The sequence below is a fragment of the Uranotaenia lowii genome, chromosome 2 (assembly GCF_029784155.1).
Source record: "Uranotaenia lowii strain MFRU-FL chromosome 2, ASM2978415v1, whole genome shotgun sequence".
Classification (NCBI taxonomy): Eukaryota; Metazoa; Arthropoda; class Insecta; order Diptera; family Culicidae; genus Uranotaenia; species Uranotaenia lowii.
Window position 1 is genome coordinate 126521873 of NC_073692.1, and position 20611 is coordinate 126542483.

A 20611-nucleotide genomic window follows, 5' to 3' on the forward strand; every position below is an offset into this window, starting at 1 on the left:
GGCCATTTCGGATTAGGGAGCTTCGGCGGCTTTGCCGCAAGAGTAAAGTATTTTAAAAACCAAATTTTTGTGGAAAAAAAATCTTTTTTTTAATTCCCATTTGGAACAATACATTCAATTTTCTGGGAAGTGGTTATTCAGGCTAAACATTTTCTGGGAAATGGTTCATTCTGGTGTAAAAATTTCTAGGAAATGATCCATTCTGGCGAAAAAATTTCTGGGAAATAGTTCATTCTGGGGAAGAAAAAATCTGGGAAAATGTTGCTCTGGTGATTGAAATTCTGGGAAATTTGCAATTTGGATAAAAGTTTTCGGGGAAATGGAGCACAACCGTTACATATTTTTAAACCCAGTACTCGACTCTTCTGAACGTAAAACGTGGTTGCAGATATTTATTAGACTACTTTAAATTTGATTTAAAGGATACATCATTGATCATTATTGATCATAAAGGATACAAAATATTTTCATAATATTTACAAATCCTAGTAAATGATGAACTAATGGCAAATCGTGGGATAAGGCCGAGCAACATTTAAAATCGAATGATGGACAATGATGCTGCATAAGTTAAGGGGCTACATTTTTAAAAATTACGTTCTAAAATTTCGATACAATAATAAACAAATTTTGCTTTCATTCAATTTTCTAAGCACTCGCACTATTCCCCTTTCTTTTTTTTCTTCAAATTTTACCATTTGAGAGGATTTCTGGCCTTTTGTTCCAGACTGGCTTACTCTTGCAAAACTTCTCTATTTTTTTTTAATATCAAAAATTTACCTCCAAATTCAACAAAAACTACACCAAAACTAGAAATTTACTAAATAAGAAAAAAAAGTTGAACTGTAACAAACATCAACCTGCTGCTTCTAAACGCTTTGATATCATCCGGAAGGGTGTTTGTTAGCCTTCGACAAAATAGATATTTCAAGATTTTGAGACAACTTTTTTACTCACATTTAAAAATTCAAATACAAATCAAGTTTTTCCCAATTTGAAACTCAAGATGTTAGTTTTTTAACGTAGAAAAAAGTTTTAGGATTAATTAACTTTAGACTTAGTTATTGATGATTATTTTTATTTTGTTTCGATTATAGTCGTTTTACCATCTTTATGGCATTCGCGACTTTATCAACGTTACAGTTGGCGGATCGTTATTGAAAAACTATCCGGTACATCTGTGTTCGATGTTTACTCTTGGGCTTGAACTCGCGGACATCGGCTCAGGAGACAACAGACTTGCCAACTGAGCTATATCACAAGCCCTATATTGATGATTATGTGGAATGATTTCATGTTGAACAAAGCTACCTCGGTGATCAATGTTATCCTGTTTTCAGTACTTGTAATCATCTGGTTTACTTCATTCGTTAGGACATATCGTTGAAGGCAGTGTGGAATGTATCATTTTTTTTTCATTTTTTTTAATAATCTTGAATGGAAAACGAAGTTCTTTGTTTATTCTTTAACTAGCGGATTTACCCGGCTTTGCTCGGGTTTACATAAAATATAAATACATAAAGGATTTGACTTTTCGAAATTTTGAAAGCTTTTATTCATCATTTTAACAAATTTGACCATGTTTGGTCATGTAAGCTTTGTAAGTTTTGTTAGCCTTTTTAAAGTTTTGATTAGTTTTTTAACAAAGCATTTCGTTTTCATATAATTTAAGAAACTAATATTTCTAAGTTTGTTAAGATAATTTCCCTTAAATACCCATTCCTCGAATCACGAAAAACATTTTAAATTGAGGTTTCCAGATTGCCCGGATTTATCCAGACTTGCCGGTATATTTGACACAAAATTTGAAGGAAATCCTGTCCGACCTGGTTGCCCGGATTTCGTTGGAAATAGCTTGGATATCACCCGGATTAATTCACTTTATTTGTAAAATATAACATTAAATCAAATTTAGTTTTGCAATTTTTCATGTTAACGTTCAAAAAGGAAATTTTCTATGGCAAATTTATACCTGACTTATTTTGAAAATCTAAAATACATTCGCTTTTGTGGTTTGATGAACACATTATTTAAAATGATTTCTTCTTGATTTTTACTGAATAATTCCGTGGTTTTGACCAAATTTGCTCGGATATTGCCTGGATTTTGGGTTAAACATTTTGAATTGAACTACGCGGATTGTGCCAGAAAATTGCCCAGATTTTTTTCGGTCCGGATACGTCCGGTAAAATTCTGGCAACCGTATCAACCCGTAATTTTAATAATCTTTAAATGATAACAATGAATTTATCATCTTGTCCATGTGTTATCTAATGAAAATCCAATATATTAAGCTTGTAAATACAGTACCATTCATAATTGTATAGAAATTGGAAGCACGCGCACTGTCACTTCGACTTTGAACTTCCATAACTTTTGACTCTGATGATATTTTTTAATCAAATTTTCTGCGTTAGATAGATCAACTATCACACTATTATATCACAAAATTTGAGCTTTCTGGAGTTTGTGTGGCCTGAGATACAGTTATTCTACGAAAATCGGACTTTTTGGACTTCTCTCATTCATACTGCAATATCTCAGGAACTACACTACATTTTTCGTTGAAATTTTGCAGAGTGATTGTTGAAATATAAAGTAAGCATGTCTGAAGTTTATGGAAAGTTTTATTGATGGGATCAAAAGTTACGGGAATTATAATTTTTCGGGCATGAACCTAAAAATGCGATATCTATAGAATTTTGGACGATTCATGAGAACATAATCGTTTCCATCCACAAATCAGTCAAAAAATGTCTGGCAAGAGCAATGATGAAATGAAAAAATGAAATTGAAGGTCTATTTGTGTTTTGAAATTAGAATCTCGCAATATTGTTTTGATTTTTTGGTTAAAATAGATTAACTGGTTGTAAAACATAAAATAGGAGTTTCCTATGAAAACAATCGTCCGAAATTCTTTAAAAATCGTTTTTAAGTTATCAAAAAACACATCACTTCGGAACCTAAGTCACCCATTTTGTAATATTTTGAAAAAATTGTTTGAGTTAAATTTCGATTTTTCTATTCTTTTAAACAACTATTCCATGAATTATCATGAAGAGTGATCAATGTAAAAATTCTTAGAAATCTATCGTATGAATTTGCACAACTAAAGGCTCTAGTTTTTTCATAAATGGATGGTAGAATTGAACACACTGATGACCAACAATAACTCAAAATTTATAAAGTGGCCGATGAAATTAAATTGTACCTATGAAATAACAACTTCAGATTTAATTATTGAAAAGTTTTATGCGTTGGATTTGGTTTCAACATTTTCCAGAATATGCACGTTTAATTGTCTAACCTGCCTTCTGAATAAATTCATACACGGCAATCATAGCATTGAGATTGCAGCCTTCAACTCACAACCCTTAATTTAATTTCTTTCTCTATGAGGAATTCCAAAAATATGAAAATGGTTGGTTCCTAAAAGCTGGAACATTAGTTTATATTCCAAATAGTTATTCAACTGAAGAAGTCCATTCATAATGAAGATGAATCATTGTATCCATACTTTACACATTGCATATTTCTGTTGACTCTCAATTCCCCCAGTTCCAATCAATATATTCCTAACAGGTGATTAGTATTTTTTTATCCCAAAAGTGGACTTATTATTTCATCCATTAACCACGTGCTCGTGTCCTGTGCTACGAACGCCAAAAACAGCCCGCCAAAACTTCGCTTTCAAATTTTTAATCATTAGCAGGCTTTGATTTGCTGTCCAGAACACGTGAACTCTGGATAGCCGTTTCTAATGCCCAGCCGCAATGAATATCATGGTGATGGTGAAAACAACCCCGCTAAAAGGAAAATTCGGTTTGAAAAATGGGTGCCTTGACTTTTGGTTCATGTGAATAAAACCGAAAGCTGTATGGGAGGGTCCCTTTTTTTCAGGTGAGAGGGGCTTTAAACAATTACTAAAACCATATCATGGTACAAATACATAACTATACCAAATTTCAGGCTGATCGATTAAGCGGTGTGGATTTGTATAAGGTGCATACAAACAAACAAACAAACAAACAAACAAACAAACAAACAAACAAACAAACAAACAAACAAACAAACAAACAAACAAACAAACAAACAAACAAACAAACAAACAAACAAACAAACAAACAAACATATGGTCGGGATTCGACCAGACCGAACTGAACGCCATAAACTTGATTTCAAAATAATTGAGTTCAAAGTTCACAGCCTTACCAGTAAGTGCCATTTCTAAAGATTTCTTATTTTTCCATAAATTCCAACAAATTTAGACTTTTATCGAGGTATTGTGGATACTGGTTGATTATCGTACGTCACGGTGGTCGAGTGGTTAGCGTGGTAAGACGGTGATCGCTGGTCCACAGATGGCATGGGTTCGATTCCCATCTCGGTACTGGGTGTTAAATGTTAATCTTAAGTTGTCCGCGTCATTTATTCGGTCTGTAAAGCCACAATCGGCTAAGACGGTGTATGTCTTTTAATTACTGATATCACATTTAGTAGAAAATCGGATTTAAACAACTTTATGTATGCACATGGTTCTGTCTGGCCGGAAAAAAAATATTGGAAAAAAAACGCAATGAATATCATTTGACTGGGCAATTTGCTCTAAACGCAGGAGCCTACTAATAGGCGCTTTACAAACAGCACCTAACGGGTATGGCTGTTCTTTGAAAAACTATTTTTTCGTTGAGCCAGAGTGAACCGAGCCATACAAATTTATATCATTCTGAATGAGAAATATATAAGATTTTAAATTACCGCTTGTGTTATGAACGATAGTACGCGATAAAAGTACTTCTTTTATCATTAAAAATCGAAAATCCTACTTTTCCTAAAGATAATTTGAAAAATATGATTCAAGGGACTCAGTTCGGTCTGCCTGAACGTAATTTTATTCAAATGCTAACAATCTGCAACAGGAAGTTTTGAACCACGAGAGCGTCAATCATCATTAAATTTATCAGATTTAAGTTCTAAACTCGTTGAAAAACAGCATCGAACCGAAAAACCGAACTGACTGAAAATAGTTTCAAATAAAAACAATGATCTTGACCAAAACGTGCTCTTTATCTTTCCCTTCGAGTTGGCTCTCAGTTCTCTTTGACGAACCGCATTTTGGCTATATCCACTGTCTGCATTATTGAATTTTTTGCAATAAAGTCTTAAAAACTTTAAAAAATTTCCTGATTTTCATAGGGTAGATAGTTTAACATGATTTGCATCCGTTGCAAAAGATAACTTAATTTTTTTCTACTTGGCGTTCAGTTCGGTCTGGTCGAATCCCGGCCATATATAGTCCAACTCATCTCTTTATATTAGAAGATGCTTGTTTCGTTATAATGTCCCCAACATAGGCTCAATTATTTAAGATTTTTTTTTATGTTTTGATGTTTGAAGGTTTCAACAAGGTAGCAGCCACTATAAGAATATTTTCTAGGTTCACTACGGTTCAATAAGCCTATATTCAAGCATCTATCGCATACGTGTCAAGTAAGTTTCGGTGGTCGAGTGGTTAGCGTGGTAAGATGGTAATCGCTGGTTCACTGATGGCATGGGTTCGATTCCCATCTCGGTACTGGGTGTTAAATGTTAATCTTAAGTTTTCCACGTCATTTATTCAGTCTGTAAAGCCTTAATCGGTAAAGACGGTGTATGTCTTTTATTTACATGTGTCAATTAATGATATTAACTAGACATTACAGATTGTTGAGTTTTAACCAGGCTTTACCGGATTTTTGATTAAAAAAGGAAAAGCCCGGTTGCCCAAACCCAAATTTAGTAAACATATGAAGAGATTATTCATTGTAATTTATGATTGTTACTTTAAATAATCGGCCTAATCGGTGAAAAAGTGATGTCTTTTTAGTGGGGGCATTTAAAGATTATGGAATTTTATAGATGGATGGAAGGTTTGATGGAATGATTGGTAAAAATTAGTCGGTAGAATTAACATATTTAGAATTCTCATTCGTCAACTAATCATGTAAATTAAACCAAATTCGACATAGCAAAGTTATTTGGTTCGAAAATTTTGTATACGATATTTTGAGACCCATCCTTCTATTCTACTGGGGAAATAAAAAGAAAAGTGGAGGTCTCCCATACAATTTTTGCATTTTTGTTTTGTTTTTTTTCGGGGTTTTAAGCATCTACGGCTTATTCATGATCAGATTGCATATTTTTGTATAGGAGCAAATTTGAAATGTGTTCAAATGTTTTTTTTGGAGGGGGGGAGGGAGGTTTCCAAGCAATATCTTTGTATTGCATTCTACACAGCATATTATTCGAATGGAAACAGCATAGGATATATGAGAAAAAGTTATTTTTGATGTTTTGAGGCTTCTCCCTCCTTTCACTGGAGTGATACGAAGGGGAAAGGGGACCTTCCTATAATTTAATTGCATAATTGCTTAACGTATCGACAACGCATCGAGCAAATGCAACAAATTTAGGAGGAAAGAGTATTTAGATACACGATTTTTTTCTATGATGATTTGATGTGATTTGATTTCTTTTTGAAAAATATATGGAAAATGGTTGAACACAACAACTTGAAAGCGTGTTTTTTCTAAATAAGCTTTATGCACTTTTATCCATTTCCCTTAAAGGACCTCAATTCTTAATTTCATTACACAACATCTAATTTTCTTTGCATTGCAACTCTATTTTCAAGTTTTTATGTCAAAACTATTATTATTTGAATCTATAAACAAAAATATGAAAACTGTTACTGTTTTCACAAATTTTATCAATTTTTTAAGGTTAAGCAAAGCACACTGGATCAGCTAGTTGCCAACATTTACTCGGCCCGGGTACGTTCTGAAAGAGAATATCTGGGAAGCTTACTATTAATCTTTGTTTATCTGAATAACAAGGTGACTTTATGATAAAGCCGATATAAAATCTAACTTTTTATTGTTATGACTCCAAATATCCTCCTTGAACTTTTTTGTTTGGAAAAAAAATCAGTGCCACACGTGTATCAGTAGAGTAAATAAATCGTACACTATAGAGAACCCTGGAACATACGCTATGAAAAAAATGGAGACTACAATTTCGAGTGTCGAACTTTTTATAGAACAACTTTATGTTGTTATTTAAACTGATACTATCTCAATATTTTAGGAGGAAATTGAATCACACTCAAGCTTTATGACAGATTTCCACTTCGACCCAAAAGCGTCAAACTACACAACACTGACCAGTAGAACTCAAAATTGGTCGTAAGGATGCTTTCCTGCAGAACGAAGCGACGGACAGTTGATGAATAAATAAATTGCTTACGTATATATCACTGACGAGGAACAGTCAATCGGCCACTGCCTAGCCAGTAGTTTGCGAATATCCACAGGACAGTGCGATTTTGATTTGCATGTGGCCAGTGGGTCGTAAATCGTTCACACCTGTGATTTGGTTGGATGACGCGGCACCTCACTAAAGGATCGACACTCATTGGAAGGCCGAGCTTTGACCGGGCACAATCCAAACTAGGTTGACTTCGGATATTGCTGGAAACAATATTTTTCCGATTATTCACGTGTACATAAATAAAGTGCCGTGTCATTCGAAAACTGAAGAGGCGTCGAGCCAAAAGCTTTCAGTGTGCGACAAATAAATCATGCTGCCTAGAAATGGTTGCATCCGGAAATTACGAAACGAAGTATTATGGATTTGTTTGAAGTGACTTTTGACTCTTGAATCTCAACTCATGATTTTGACTCTTTACTCTTGACTCTTAGTTTTTGAATTTTAACTCTTGATTTTTGACTCTTTACTCTTGACTTATTACTCTTGACTCTTGACTCTTGACTCATGAATCTTGACTCTTGACTCTTGACTCTTGACTTATTACTCTTGACTCTTGACTCTTCAATCTTGACTCTTGACTCTTGATTCTTGAATCTTGACTTTTAATTCTTGATTCTTGATTTTTGACTATTTACTTTATTCTCTTAACTCTAGACTCTTTTTTGGATATTTTAAAACTTATGATTTTTTTGACTGTTGCCACATTTTTCATTCGAAGAAGTCGACAGCAATTCGTAGTTTATGGATTACTTCAGACCTGAACTATTTTTTCTATTGGACGTAGGCTTTATGTGAAAAATATACTTGACATACCTGCTGGTATTTTGCCGACAAATAAAACAATCATACTGCACGTCTGTTCACAAATTGATCTGGGGAGTTAAGGCTGAAAAACAAATTGAAACAAGTTCAACTTCAAACGGATGAACATAGCTGAAAATATTCGTTCCAGTGAATTTTATTGATATGAAGTGAGAAGCTTCATTCTAATTATTGTTTATTATCAAAAACACATATTTCCTTCTGAGGATTCAGAACGAAATAATTTAACTTGTGGGTTATTTCAGGTGATTTGCAAGTAAAGTTTTACAGCTTGACTTAATTGACCAAACAACTCAATTTTATAAACAAACCCATCAAATCATTTGCTTTATGATTTTCCCAATGTCAGTGCTCATTTCTAAAATCAATCACGTAATTCGTTGTGACACATAAAACTGTCCATATGTCATCATCAATTGGAGATCCACTTTATGATATAACGATCCTTTTCAAATTTATTTCAACCCGGGGATCCGTTCTCGAATATTTTACCGAAACCCATTTTTCTCGTCGACAAAATGTGAAAAAGGGAGAAATGGAATCCAAATCGAATTAAGCCCCAATCCTTCTTTTCAGTCAATTTTTACAAACGATTTCCCATCGAAAATTCATCCGCCGACCGAAGTGCCGAAAGGCCACTCTCATCATCCCCCCTTTCTCTGATTCTCAGAACGAACAGAAAAAAATATTGGAAGGTTTTTTCAGCTCCCCGACCGAGGACATTCTTCCATGGATCCATCCGAAAAGGAAAAAAAATACGAGATACGAGATATTCGCTGTAGTTCTTTATGATTTTTCGGAAGCATGCCGACAGGTAAATGGTTTAATGGTGATACCCAAATTGTGTAGCCATCATAATTCATCTATGGGGCACATAAATTTTTTCGTAGCATTCGGTGTTTCGCGACAAACCGTTCGTCGTTGTCGTCATCCGGTGGGGTGTTTGTAGCAGGCGCGGATCTAGAGATTGATCTTAGGGGGGGTGATTTTGTAAATTTTCAAAAAAAAAAGGGTCAAAATTTCATGAGTGATTGGGAAAAAGAAAAACTATGACAGGAAAAATGTCGATGCTAAAGATGAAGAGAATTCAGCAATGTTAAAGACAATTAAAACAAGTTTGTTCGAAGAATTCTGTAAATCTGTTTGTGACTGGCTTAGTCTTAGGCAAAACGCAGACAAATGTTTTTTTTTTCACTGGTATGAAGTTTACATTTATTTATCTAGTTGGGAATATAACATGACCATATGTTTATTTTTATCAGATAAGAAATCCATAAGCAATTTAATTTTGAAAATCGTACTTTGTTTATTTTCAGTCAAAATTAAATCTATTGGTATGATTTCAACTTACTCAAATGAGCATCTCTGGTTTCATGGTTAAAACAACGTCTTATTTATTTTGAAATTATTACAATATTCGGGTAAAAAAGCCATTTACATAAGTTTCAATTATATTTAATCGTAATATTTTCTCTTTTGAGTGCCAATTTGAAACCGTATGTTGCTTCATTGCTTATCGAAACCCGTCAATGTATTTCATATTTTTCACTTGAAGTTCCATTGAAATATCAATTTAAAGACGTGGATCAAAAAACAATCTTAGACAAATAAACATTTAAAACACAAATAAGCACGTATCTTAACAAATAGTTATGTGTTGATCTAGGGTCGACTGTATTTTAATTGATGTTTGTTTTTAACGGCAAATCCGTCCAAGCTTTTAATGACAAACGAGTTTTATTCGATACCCAGAATAAGGCATAGAATAAAATTCGTTTGTCATGAAAAGCTTGGACTGATTTGCCGTAAAAACAAATATTAAATAGTAATTTATGAAAATATGCCCTACTATAAAACGGTTCGCTTCATTTGTACAATGAAAGCTTCAGTTACAATGTAGAAACTTATTTTTAGATATGGTTAAAATATTTGAAGTTTTTCTAGAATCAGATAGATTTTGAGCATGAAATAAGTTTGTTTTAAGAAAATATTTAATTTCTTACAAAAATATTCGCATCGATAAAAATGAATAAAACTTTCAAAGATAAATTGAGAGATTAAAAATTTGTTGCTAGCTTGATCCAAATCAAAATTTTAATTTGAAATTTGGCTTTTTAAAAAGCTGTGATAAATATACAATACATTAAGAAAATGTGGAATTCTCTGCAGATTTTTTATCTTGAAATTACAAGTCTCTTTAAATATCAGTTAATATTTTATAATTAAAAGAAAAACAGCTCCATATGTAAAATCATGTGAATAATTTGATTTTGCATTATACGAAAATTGGAAAATAAATTCGAAATCTACTTTAAATTTGAAATTTTCAGCTGAGTTGTGACATTGATTCAAAAAATTGATTTGTAAAATTGAATCAACAAGTTTGCGATCTCCTGCGATTTTAATCATCCTCAGCGAAATACTTTCTTGATATTTTTATATTGGTTTAAAAACAAATATTTATGACCTGAATATGAATCTGAATTTTAAATGTTGATTATGCATTTCTGCATTCTGAATTTTGAATCTTAAAATCAATAATTGAATTATAAATCTGTTTCCGAATTTCAACATTATTTCTAAAATGTAAAAACGGGATTTCTAAATCTTATTTCCAAATCAGAACAGTTAATTGCGTTACTTAATGATTATAAAAAAAATGTACCAAGAATTGAAATTTGTTTCGTAGCCTTCAATCATAAATTCAAATTCTGATATTTTATGGATTCGATCTCAGCTCACTAATTCAATTATTTAATCTGAATCTGATTATTGAATCTGAAATGAAATACGAAATTTTGAATGATGACCCTAAATTTGTTTGATACCCTTTTTCTTTTCCATCTAAGAAACGATGCATTCATAGCGATGAGAGTGAGAGTGAGAAGTTTCACTCCAATTTGTACAAAAATCTGCTGGTATGCTTAAGGAAATTCCTTAAGAGTGAGGTGCAAGCATTATCCTTTTCACACGCCCGACGCCAACACGAAGTTACACACGCGCATAATTCAAGAATATGTTTAAGCAGCTTTTGAAAAATTTATATTTCATCTTAATTTATTTTTTCGCTTGGGGGGGGTGATCACCCCCATCACCCCCCCCGTAGATCCGCGCATGGTTTGTAGACATCAAAACTCGTTTCCTTCGAACGACACTTGACACAATTGAGAGAGCGGATTTTTAGGTGTCGTTTGCCAAAAAAGATCAAAAAGATTTGATAGAGTTGAATTTTTCTTGGAGTATTAACTATGTTCTTCTGTTTGATTTGAAGTGACACAAAAAAGAAAATTAAAAAATTATAAAAAAAATTTCAGAATTTTTTTTTTTGATTATAATCATTTAACCATCTTCATGGCATTCGCGACTTTATATCAACGTTGTAGTTGGAGGACAGTTATGGAAAATCTTATCCGTTTCACTTGGTTTCGATGTTAACCTTTGGACTCGAACACGCGAACATCGGCTCAGGAGATAACTGACTTGCCAACACACCTATATCAAAAGCCCAAGATTGCATCATTGAAATAATTACAAAATGAACAAAAATGACAAGCAATGTAGACAATTAGAAATAGGGTGAGTGGTCCTACGTTGGACCTAGAGCCTACTTTAGTCCTAGAATGTCAAAAAACGTAAAAAATTCATTTCGCTTGCATAGAATTAAGATAATTATGCACAAAATGATTTCTTACTCTTCATGAAACCTACAGTACTGCATTTTTTTCCATAAAACTTCTTTCTGATAAAATTTTTTAACGTTTCTAAAAATGCAATTCTTAATCAGTGGTAAATCAGACAGCTCAACTAGTGGGACAGGGTTCAACACGCTGGAGTGCGTCGAATGAGAAAAAGAAAATAAAACGCAGCTCTTTCGTTCTCGGTTCACGGGCACATTTGATTGCTCGAAATTCTCACGAGAAATTTGCGACCAAAACGCAGATTGAAAATTTTTGAGCAGAGCGAATTCGCGCGCGCCTATTCGAGAGCGCGAGCGGTTCGGAAACTGCGTTTGCGTTTTTTTGCCGCGTGCGTGTAGGAACACCGAGCATCTACCGAGAGGACACGGCGGCTCACCGGACGGCGCGCGCGGCTCTCTTTAGCACATGGAGTGTTCGTAATTAAATCAATAGATATGGTAAAACAGATAGAAGCAAGCAATAGCCTTGAGAGGAGGGTTATTACAATCCATGTTAGAAGTTTTAAAATACATACTAGTAATAGTAACTAGCACTAGTAACTATGAAAAATTTACCATGCAATAGTAAAATTTCGCAAAATTCGCCAAATCAAACAGCCTAACAGAAGGATTGTTAAAATGCATGTTAAAAATATTCTAGCCACTAATAATAGTTACCAGCACTAGTAACTATGAAAAATTTACCATGAAATAGTAAAATTTCGCGAAAAACGCCAAATTAAAGAGCTTTACACAAGGATTGTTAAAATGCATGTTGAAAATATTCTAGCCACTAGTAATAGTTACCAGCACTAGTAACTATGAAAAATTTACCATGCAATAGTTAAATTTTGCGAAAAACGCCAAATAACAAAGCCTTACACAAGGATTGTTGAAATGCGTGTTAAAAATATTCTAGCCAATAGTAATTGTTACCAGCACTAGTAACTTTGAAAAATTCACAATGCAATAGTAAAATTTCGCAAAAAACGCCATTTGAAAATTTCGTGAAATTTTACTAGTTAATGGTAAATTTTCCATAGTTACTAGTGCTGGTAACTATTTCTAGTGACTAGAATATTTTCAACATTCGTTCTACCGATCCTTGCATAAAGCTTTTTCATTTGGCATTTTTTGCGAATTTTTACTAGTTCATGGTAAACTTTTCATAGTTACAAGTGCTGGTAACTATTACTAGTGGCTAGATTATTTTTAACATTCGTTTTACTGATCCTTGCGTTAAGCGTTTTCATTTGGCATTTTTCGCGAATATTTACTAGTTCATGGTAAATTTTTCATAGTTACAAGTGCTGGTAACTATAACTAGTTGCTAGGATATTCCAACATTCATTTTAACATTCCACGCGTAAAGCTCTTTGATTTGGCATTTTTCGCGAAATTTTACTATTGCATGGTAAATTTTTCATAGTTACTAGTGCTGGTAACTGTTAATAATGGGTAACGTTAACCTCCTACATTAATTCTTATAACCCTCCGCCAAATCCCATTGCGCGCTTACATATGTTTCAACTATCCTGTTGATAAAATCATACACACAGATTCCTCAATCGGCACTGCAAACAGAAACACGAACGAAACACAAGGCCCTCACTCGAGCCCGTGCGCGCCGCCCGGTGACGAAAAGAGGGCCGCTTCGGACCATTCGGAGAGCCGCCGCGCGCTGCATTTTGGGCCGCTGCGTGCTGTTCTTTGAGCCAAAAGAGAGGCCTCACCCGCCGCTCGATTAGGACGCGCGAGAGCTAGCCGTGCCTGTTTGACTCGGCCGCTCGCGCAGATTTCGGATAGTGCATCTCGTCGACGAGAACGAGGGGAAAAGATTGAGCGAGCGTGCTTTTGTTTCGAGCGAGAGCGCGTCAACGGTCAGAACGCAAACGAAGAAGTGTTTCGCTCAAGAGAAATGGTTTGCGTGTGCCGCGCGCGTCTAAAAGAGTGCGTTTTGTTGAACCCTGCTAGCCTATTGTTTTATATGGTCTATAGTCACTGGCATAGCTAAACCTTAGCTAAATGATAGAACAGTTATTTCCAAAACCAATTTCCATGAGTTCGAATTCAAGTGTAAACATCAAACACTAGGAAATCGGATAGGTTTTCAATACCAGATCGCCAATTGATTAGTTAAGTATTATAAAATAGCTAACCCGGTGTGCTTTGCTTCACTTTATAGAAATGAAGGAATTTGTGTGAAACATAATTTGAATTTTTGTTTATTAGTATATCGTTTTCAAGAAGAATTTCAACATCAATAATTACCTCTTTAAATGAATGCTTATTCTTAAACTTCGAATAGTAATGGCAATGAAGATTGATTCTATTTCCGAAGTTTACTTCATTGCATTAATTAATTCTCGAATTATGCCAAAAATATATATATTTAAGCCTTCCTCCTCCTTCCCGTCGTCCCTCTGAATGAATGAATCAAAAAACATTTCTTGTACCCCTAAAACTAAAACTTTTTTTGTGCCTGGTTTGGTACTCCGTGATACAAATTAAAGTAATTTTTTGGTTCTATTCGAACTCTATTTTACATCTTTTCTGTCCCTAACTGATAAAACAAGAAAAATACAAAAATGCTGCATACATTCAGAGGTAAAAACCAAGTTTGAGATAAAAGGCATAAGGCAGCGCACCTAGCGGTTTATTCTGGATGCTAGTTGTTCCACTCAAGATCAAAGATGGTTCCATTCAAGATCATATTTTATTTTGAAAACTTCGCTATTAATTGATATTTTGATGGAAAACATGTTACAAAAATCCGAATAATGATTTTTTATAAGTTTTTCTACCATTGAGAATCAGTTTATAATGGCCAAAGGTTATATAAATTGACGTTCAAAATCAGCATAAGTTGGTGAAAACTGCAGCAGAAATGCATATGTTTTTAAAGCTTCTTATAACTTCATTTTATAAATTTTAGTCAAGATGACAAAGCTTGTATGGAAAAATTTTGAAAAAGTGTCTTTTCAACATTTCGATTGGATTCATAAATAATCATTGCCTAGATCTTAGGAAAAGTATATGGTTCCTCTCAAGATCATTTATCCAATTCACTTTTACAGAGTAAATTTTAAGGAAAAGTCTTAATGTTATTGTCATTCGAGCACATCTCATGCAATAAAGCAATTCTCATATTGTAAGACATTATTCTATGTTTGTAAGCCCCTTCTTATTCTGTTATTGAGCAAAAAAATCGCGGCTGATATGACAAGGACTTTCAAAGTTTCTAGGAAAAAATTGAAAAAAAATTTTTTTTCAACTAAGCATTATCTGATAGTTAAATCATTTGATTGCCAAGGATTAAGAAAAAATTGAGGACAACGAAACTGACGAATTAGGAGATATTTAATTTCAACAATTTCTCTTACAAGCAACTTACTTTAATGAATGATTGTAAATTTCTCCTGAAATTTATTCAATTGAACATTTATATTGGCTTCGAGAAAATTTCGTGAAAATGCTATTGGCAAAAGTATTTAGAAATAAAAATAGGAATAATTATTTTCTGGGATAACTAAATATTCTAAACTAGAGATACAAAGCGGTCAAATCCGGACTATTTGACCAAAAAACCGGGAAAAATCTAGGCATTTGATTTAAAAATTGTTAACCAAAAAAACCAAGCAATATCGGAAAAAATTGAGTCCAAACCCTGGAAATACTCAACACAAATCAAGAAAACAAACAAGATTTTTGTTTCTTTAAATCTCATCAGCCGATTTTAAATCTGTTTATGCATGGAAATCGATCCTCTACATCAGCCAGCGTAATTTCGACACGGCGCAACCATCGACGGCGCAACCACCGACGGCGCAACCACCGACGGCGCAACCACCGACGGCGCAACCACCGACGGCGCAACCACCGACGGCGCAACCACCGACGGCGCAAACACCGACGGCGCGTGAGGCGAGAAATATTTCGAACCTATTATGATAGAAATCCGCGAGTTTCTTGGCGGGAGATATGGCGTTCTATGCACCGCGAAGATAGGCTTGGGCATATCGAACCGCCATCATCTCGATCACTTACGATTGTTCCAGCGCGACGACAAGACGGCCAGGCCAAAAAGTGTCAAACAATATTTGTTCAAAGTTAAATCTATGTTAAGTGTTTAGAAATAAATTATAATTAAGTCGTTGAAGTCTTCAAGTTTAAATAAAGGAGTGTAGTTTTCTGTTAAATAAATTGTTTGAACTGCAAGTGCCAAGTGTGTCATCATTGGACCATACGAACGGAAAAGTGAATTAGAAACTTACCCGAAAATTTGGGAGCTAGTGTCCGCGTCATTTAATGTCTGGGAATCACCCATTGCAACCCTGAGCCCTCGACATTTGGTCCTTCGAACCGGATCAGGCCCTGAACCCGGAACGGATCCGGATTAGACCTATCTGGAAGCTATAGTGCCGATAGCCCCAACGCCATCGCAACCGCGGACGCCAAGCGCCATCTTTGGGAACGCAGTTCAGCTGAGCACAAAGAAATATACAAGGCATATTTCTATTTTCCAAAAGGTTAGTAGCACTCCAATCGCACTACATTCTGTGTTCATCCCTACCGGATCTTTTCTTTGTTGCACCTTTCATCACTTCATTCGGCTACACACATCATATCATCTCCGCCGGAGAGCCGCGGATCGATTCGATACCCACCGTGCCTGGAACAACACCTAAACACTAACATCATCTGGCTTCGATCAAGCCCCCCACATCAGCTGTGACCATTTCATCCCAGAGCCATTACAATCAAGCGACAATTAGCAAGCAGTAGGATTCAATAAAATACAAGGCAAATTCCTTGCCTTGCTAAGGTAATTAGCATTCCAAATACTTTACCGTCGCTTGCCGAGCTACTTGGTCTCAACTTTTAGATTCCCTCCTCGCATAAAATGTCGTCGACCGAGCGAAAACTGCGCAGCCTCAAAGCCCGTCGGCGCAGTTTATCGGCATCATTCAGCAACATCTATAAATTCGTCGAGAATTTCCTAGAGCCCCGAGACATCGCAGAAGCACCAGTCCGACTTGAAGCTGTCGTCGAAATCTGGTCCGAATATGCTAAGGTCCAGTCAGAACTGGAAACACTCGACGAATCACCTGAAGCACTGGATAAGTACCTCGAACAAAAAACTTCATTTGAAACCGCTTACTATCGAGTGAAGGGATTTTTGCTTCAAAAATGCCCTCCACAAGCCACAACACAACCACCAACCCATGCCACACAACCCCATCACACGCACGTCAAGTTGCCCGACGTAAAATTGCCTGAATTTGCAGGAAATTTCGAGCACTGGCTCAATTTCCATGACCTTTTTGTTTCACTGGTCCACTCTTCACAAGAATTGTCAAGCATCCAGAAATTTTATTATCTTCGAGCATCACTTTCTGGAGAGGCTCTAAAATTAATCCAAACTATTCCAATATCCGCCACAAATTACAACGTAGCTTGGAATTTGCTAACCCAACACTATCAAAATTCCCGATTGCTCAAACGTAGCTACGTTCAGACACTTTTTGATTTTCCGATTCTGCGACGAGAATCGGCTACGGAACTGCACACATTGGTTGAACAGTTCGACGCAAACGTCAGGATATTAAAACAGCTGGGTGAATCAACAGAACACTGGGACATTCTTTTGATTCATCTTCTTTCGACCCGCTTAGATCCCAGCACCCGGCGAGATTGGGAAGAACATTCATCTGCCATAGAAACCACAACGTTCCAAGAACTTACCTCCTTCATCCAGCGCAGAGTAGCTGTCTTAGAACAGCTAACATCCAACACACACACTGAATCCCAATCCCAATTCCAAAATCGCCACAATAATGCACACTCCGGAAGCTACGCTGCATTCCAACAACCCAGAACCATAAAATGTGTCGTTTGTTCACAAGGCCATAATATATATCAATGCCCCACTTTCACCAAACTATCCGTTCAGCAAAGAATCGCACTTACAACACGAAACCGATTGTGCCTCAATTGCTTACGAAGAGGCCACCGCGCGCGCGAATGCCGATCGATTAACTGCTGCAAGAACTGTAGGTCAACACATCACACGCTTCTATGCTCTGCCAATTCTACACATACCACTCCAAAAGTAATCCACTCTGTTAGCAACCCACCACCAATCAACATACAACAGTCACCGTCCCCAGCTCCAATTCCAGCTCCGAGAAGCAATGCAGCATACACGAAGATCACCAGCTTTAACTCACACATCTCCGATCGGCCCCGAGTGCTTCTAGCCACGGCTGTGGTCGTTGTTGTTGACGACACGGGGAAAGAACACTTGGCTCGAGCCCTGCTGGATTCAGGCAGCGAGTGTTGTTTTGCCTCCAATCGCTTGTACAAGCTCATGCAGGCCAAACGTACCGAGGTTGACGTACCAATAGCTGGGATTGGAAACTCGTCTACAAACGCCAATTTCCAATTTCAAGGCGTAATCAAATCACGGACCTCAGATTTTACTACAACTGTGCCTTTGCTCATGTTACCCAAAGTTACTATTGATTTGCCGACGGTGAATATAAATATTTCCCAATGGTCAATTCCAGAAAACTTACAGTTAGCTGATCCAGCGTTTCATAGAAGCCAACCCATTGATCTCGTGCTGGGAGCCGAGATATTTTTTAATCTATTTACAACCCCCGGTCACATTTATTTGGGTGACACACAGCCTTCCCTAATTAACTCAGTTTTCGGATGGGTCGTCTCGGGCAAAACACATTCTCCAAACGCTTGCGCATCAACATTCTCCCCCATTGCATGTAACGTTGCTACAACGAAAACATTAGAAGATCGCAACAGCTTGCGTTGCTTGCTGAAGGATGACGTCATCAATCAGCTGTTTTGATAATCGATTCGCAACCAAACCCACTCTAGGGAGACAATACCAACATGCTATCACGGATTATCTTCGGCTCGATCACATGGAACTAGTGATCGGGTACGAGCATACATCCAAACAAGTCAACTTTTTCTCCCACCACCCAGTATACAGGATAGCGGTATGCGAGCGATCGTTTTACGGTCTCGTTCTCATGGATTGGACCCATCAAAACTCTATTGCGACCAACAGTACCAAGTACCAACTCACACGACCAGCTCCACACAACGAAAATTTCGTCGCTTGTTCCATGAACAACGCATGCGCACATTGGACAAGTATCAAAACATCGGCACTGTTCGGCAGTTCGAGAACAGAAGCAGCAGGCGATCAAGGGGTAAAAGGCATAGGGATTTCATCAAGCAGGGAAGGCGTTCGGGGAGTTTGTTTACTTGGCTCAAATCCTCTCGAGCGCACAGACGGTGGCAGAAAATGAGAACTGAACGGCGAATATATTTTGGAAATCATTCCTGCCCAACGCCGGACGTTAGCAGTCGAATTATGTACACATATGGATAAGAAAATTGGATACTTGGGCTTTATTGGGATTGGGTTAAGATTTCTCGGAATAAGAAGGGTTGTTTATTTGCAGCAGACGTAATTTCGCAGAGCTGTTATCAAGCAGCACAGTTTCGACATTCTTCATGGCAGAGAACAGCATTCTGCAGGAGCATCAACTTGCAACTGCCGAAGGCTTCAAACAACAGCAGCGTTTCCCCCCAAGCGGTGATTCAACTTGATGACGTCACCAGGGTGGATGGTAGAATCTTGCGACCAGACGAACCAAAACAGCTGATCGTTCTCCCAGACTTTCCTCTTCACTCTCCAGGGCCACGCTCTCACCATCAACGATTGCTTCGGGTCCATTTCTAGCTCCCGGTCGACCAGTTACGATGTGTTGGTTATCGAGCGAATCACCGAACACATGCTTATCAAACAGCTGATCGATCAGCTGACGGCAGAGCTACCAGTATCCCGAGCATCTCTCAAATCGATCGTTCCCTGGAGAACAATTCCAACAACAGCAAGCAAGGAAAGCCACAAGTGGTAGTGTTCGTCTGGGCTTCACAATGTTTTCGCCGATGGAATAAGATATTCTGGATTTGATGCTCAGAGTTTTCGGCTTGTTGGTTGATGTGGCAAACGATGTGGGTTTTTTTGGTTTTCGATCCCTCAAGAAGATCTATTTTGTTCGCTGTTCAAGGGTGGCAGCATGCAATTCGGCTCAAAATCGTCTGGAGCGAGAGTGGCGATCAACTTTTAAGCCAGTTGAAAATAAGAAATTATCTCGGAGCATTTGATGGAATGTTAGGATTAAATGGGCAGATGGGCAACTCGGGTGATACACTAAAAGAATCGAGAGAAACGTTAGGAGCAGAGCGTTTGCGTAACTTCGTTACCGAATGCATCATCGAAGGAAGATGAATGAAGTCAAGCTGAATGAATTCGAACATCAATCGGCATGAATGAAAAGCGGTTTAAATGGCAGATGCAGCAGTTAAGAATCAAAAATACAAGGCCCCCTGATAATTTGGGTCCCAGGTGAGGACCATTCCAATATTTTGTACGTTTTCGTCCAGGTCTACCGGGTCTTATATTTTCCCCAGATCAAAGCGCATGGTCCCACGGCTTCAGCGAAGACGATTTCAACGTTATCCAGAAATGGTCATTTCTGGAGGTGGCAGGATGTTTATGCATGGAAATCGATCCTCTACATCAGCCAGCGTAATTTCGACACGGCGCAACCATCGACGGCGCAACCACCGACGGCGCAACCACCGACGGCGCAACCACCGACGGCGCAACCACCGACGGCGCAAACACCGACGGCGCGTGAGGCGAGAAATATTTCGAACCTATTATGATAGAAATCCGCGAGTTTCTTGGCGGGAGATATGGCGTTC

At 36.9% G+C, this 20611-nt stretch overlaps 1 protein-coding gene across 1 annotated transcript; it reads left to right on the plus strand.

Moving 5' to 3' along the window:
• Positions 1-16709: 16709 nt before the first annotated feature.
• On the plus strand, positions 16710-18674 carry LOC129741838 (uncharacterized). The gene is made up of 2 exons (XM_055733630.1): positions 16710-16930; positions 17315-18674. Exons 1-2 carry the CDS (start codon positions 16710-16712, stop codon positions 18672-18674), a joined length of 1581 nt encoding a protein of 526 aa, XP_055589605.1.
• Positions 18675-20611: the final 1937 nt, after the last annotated feature.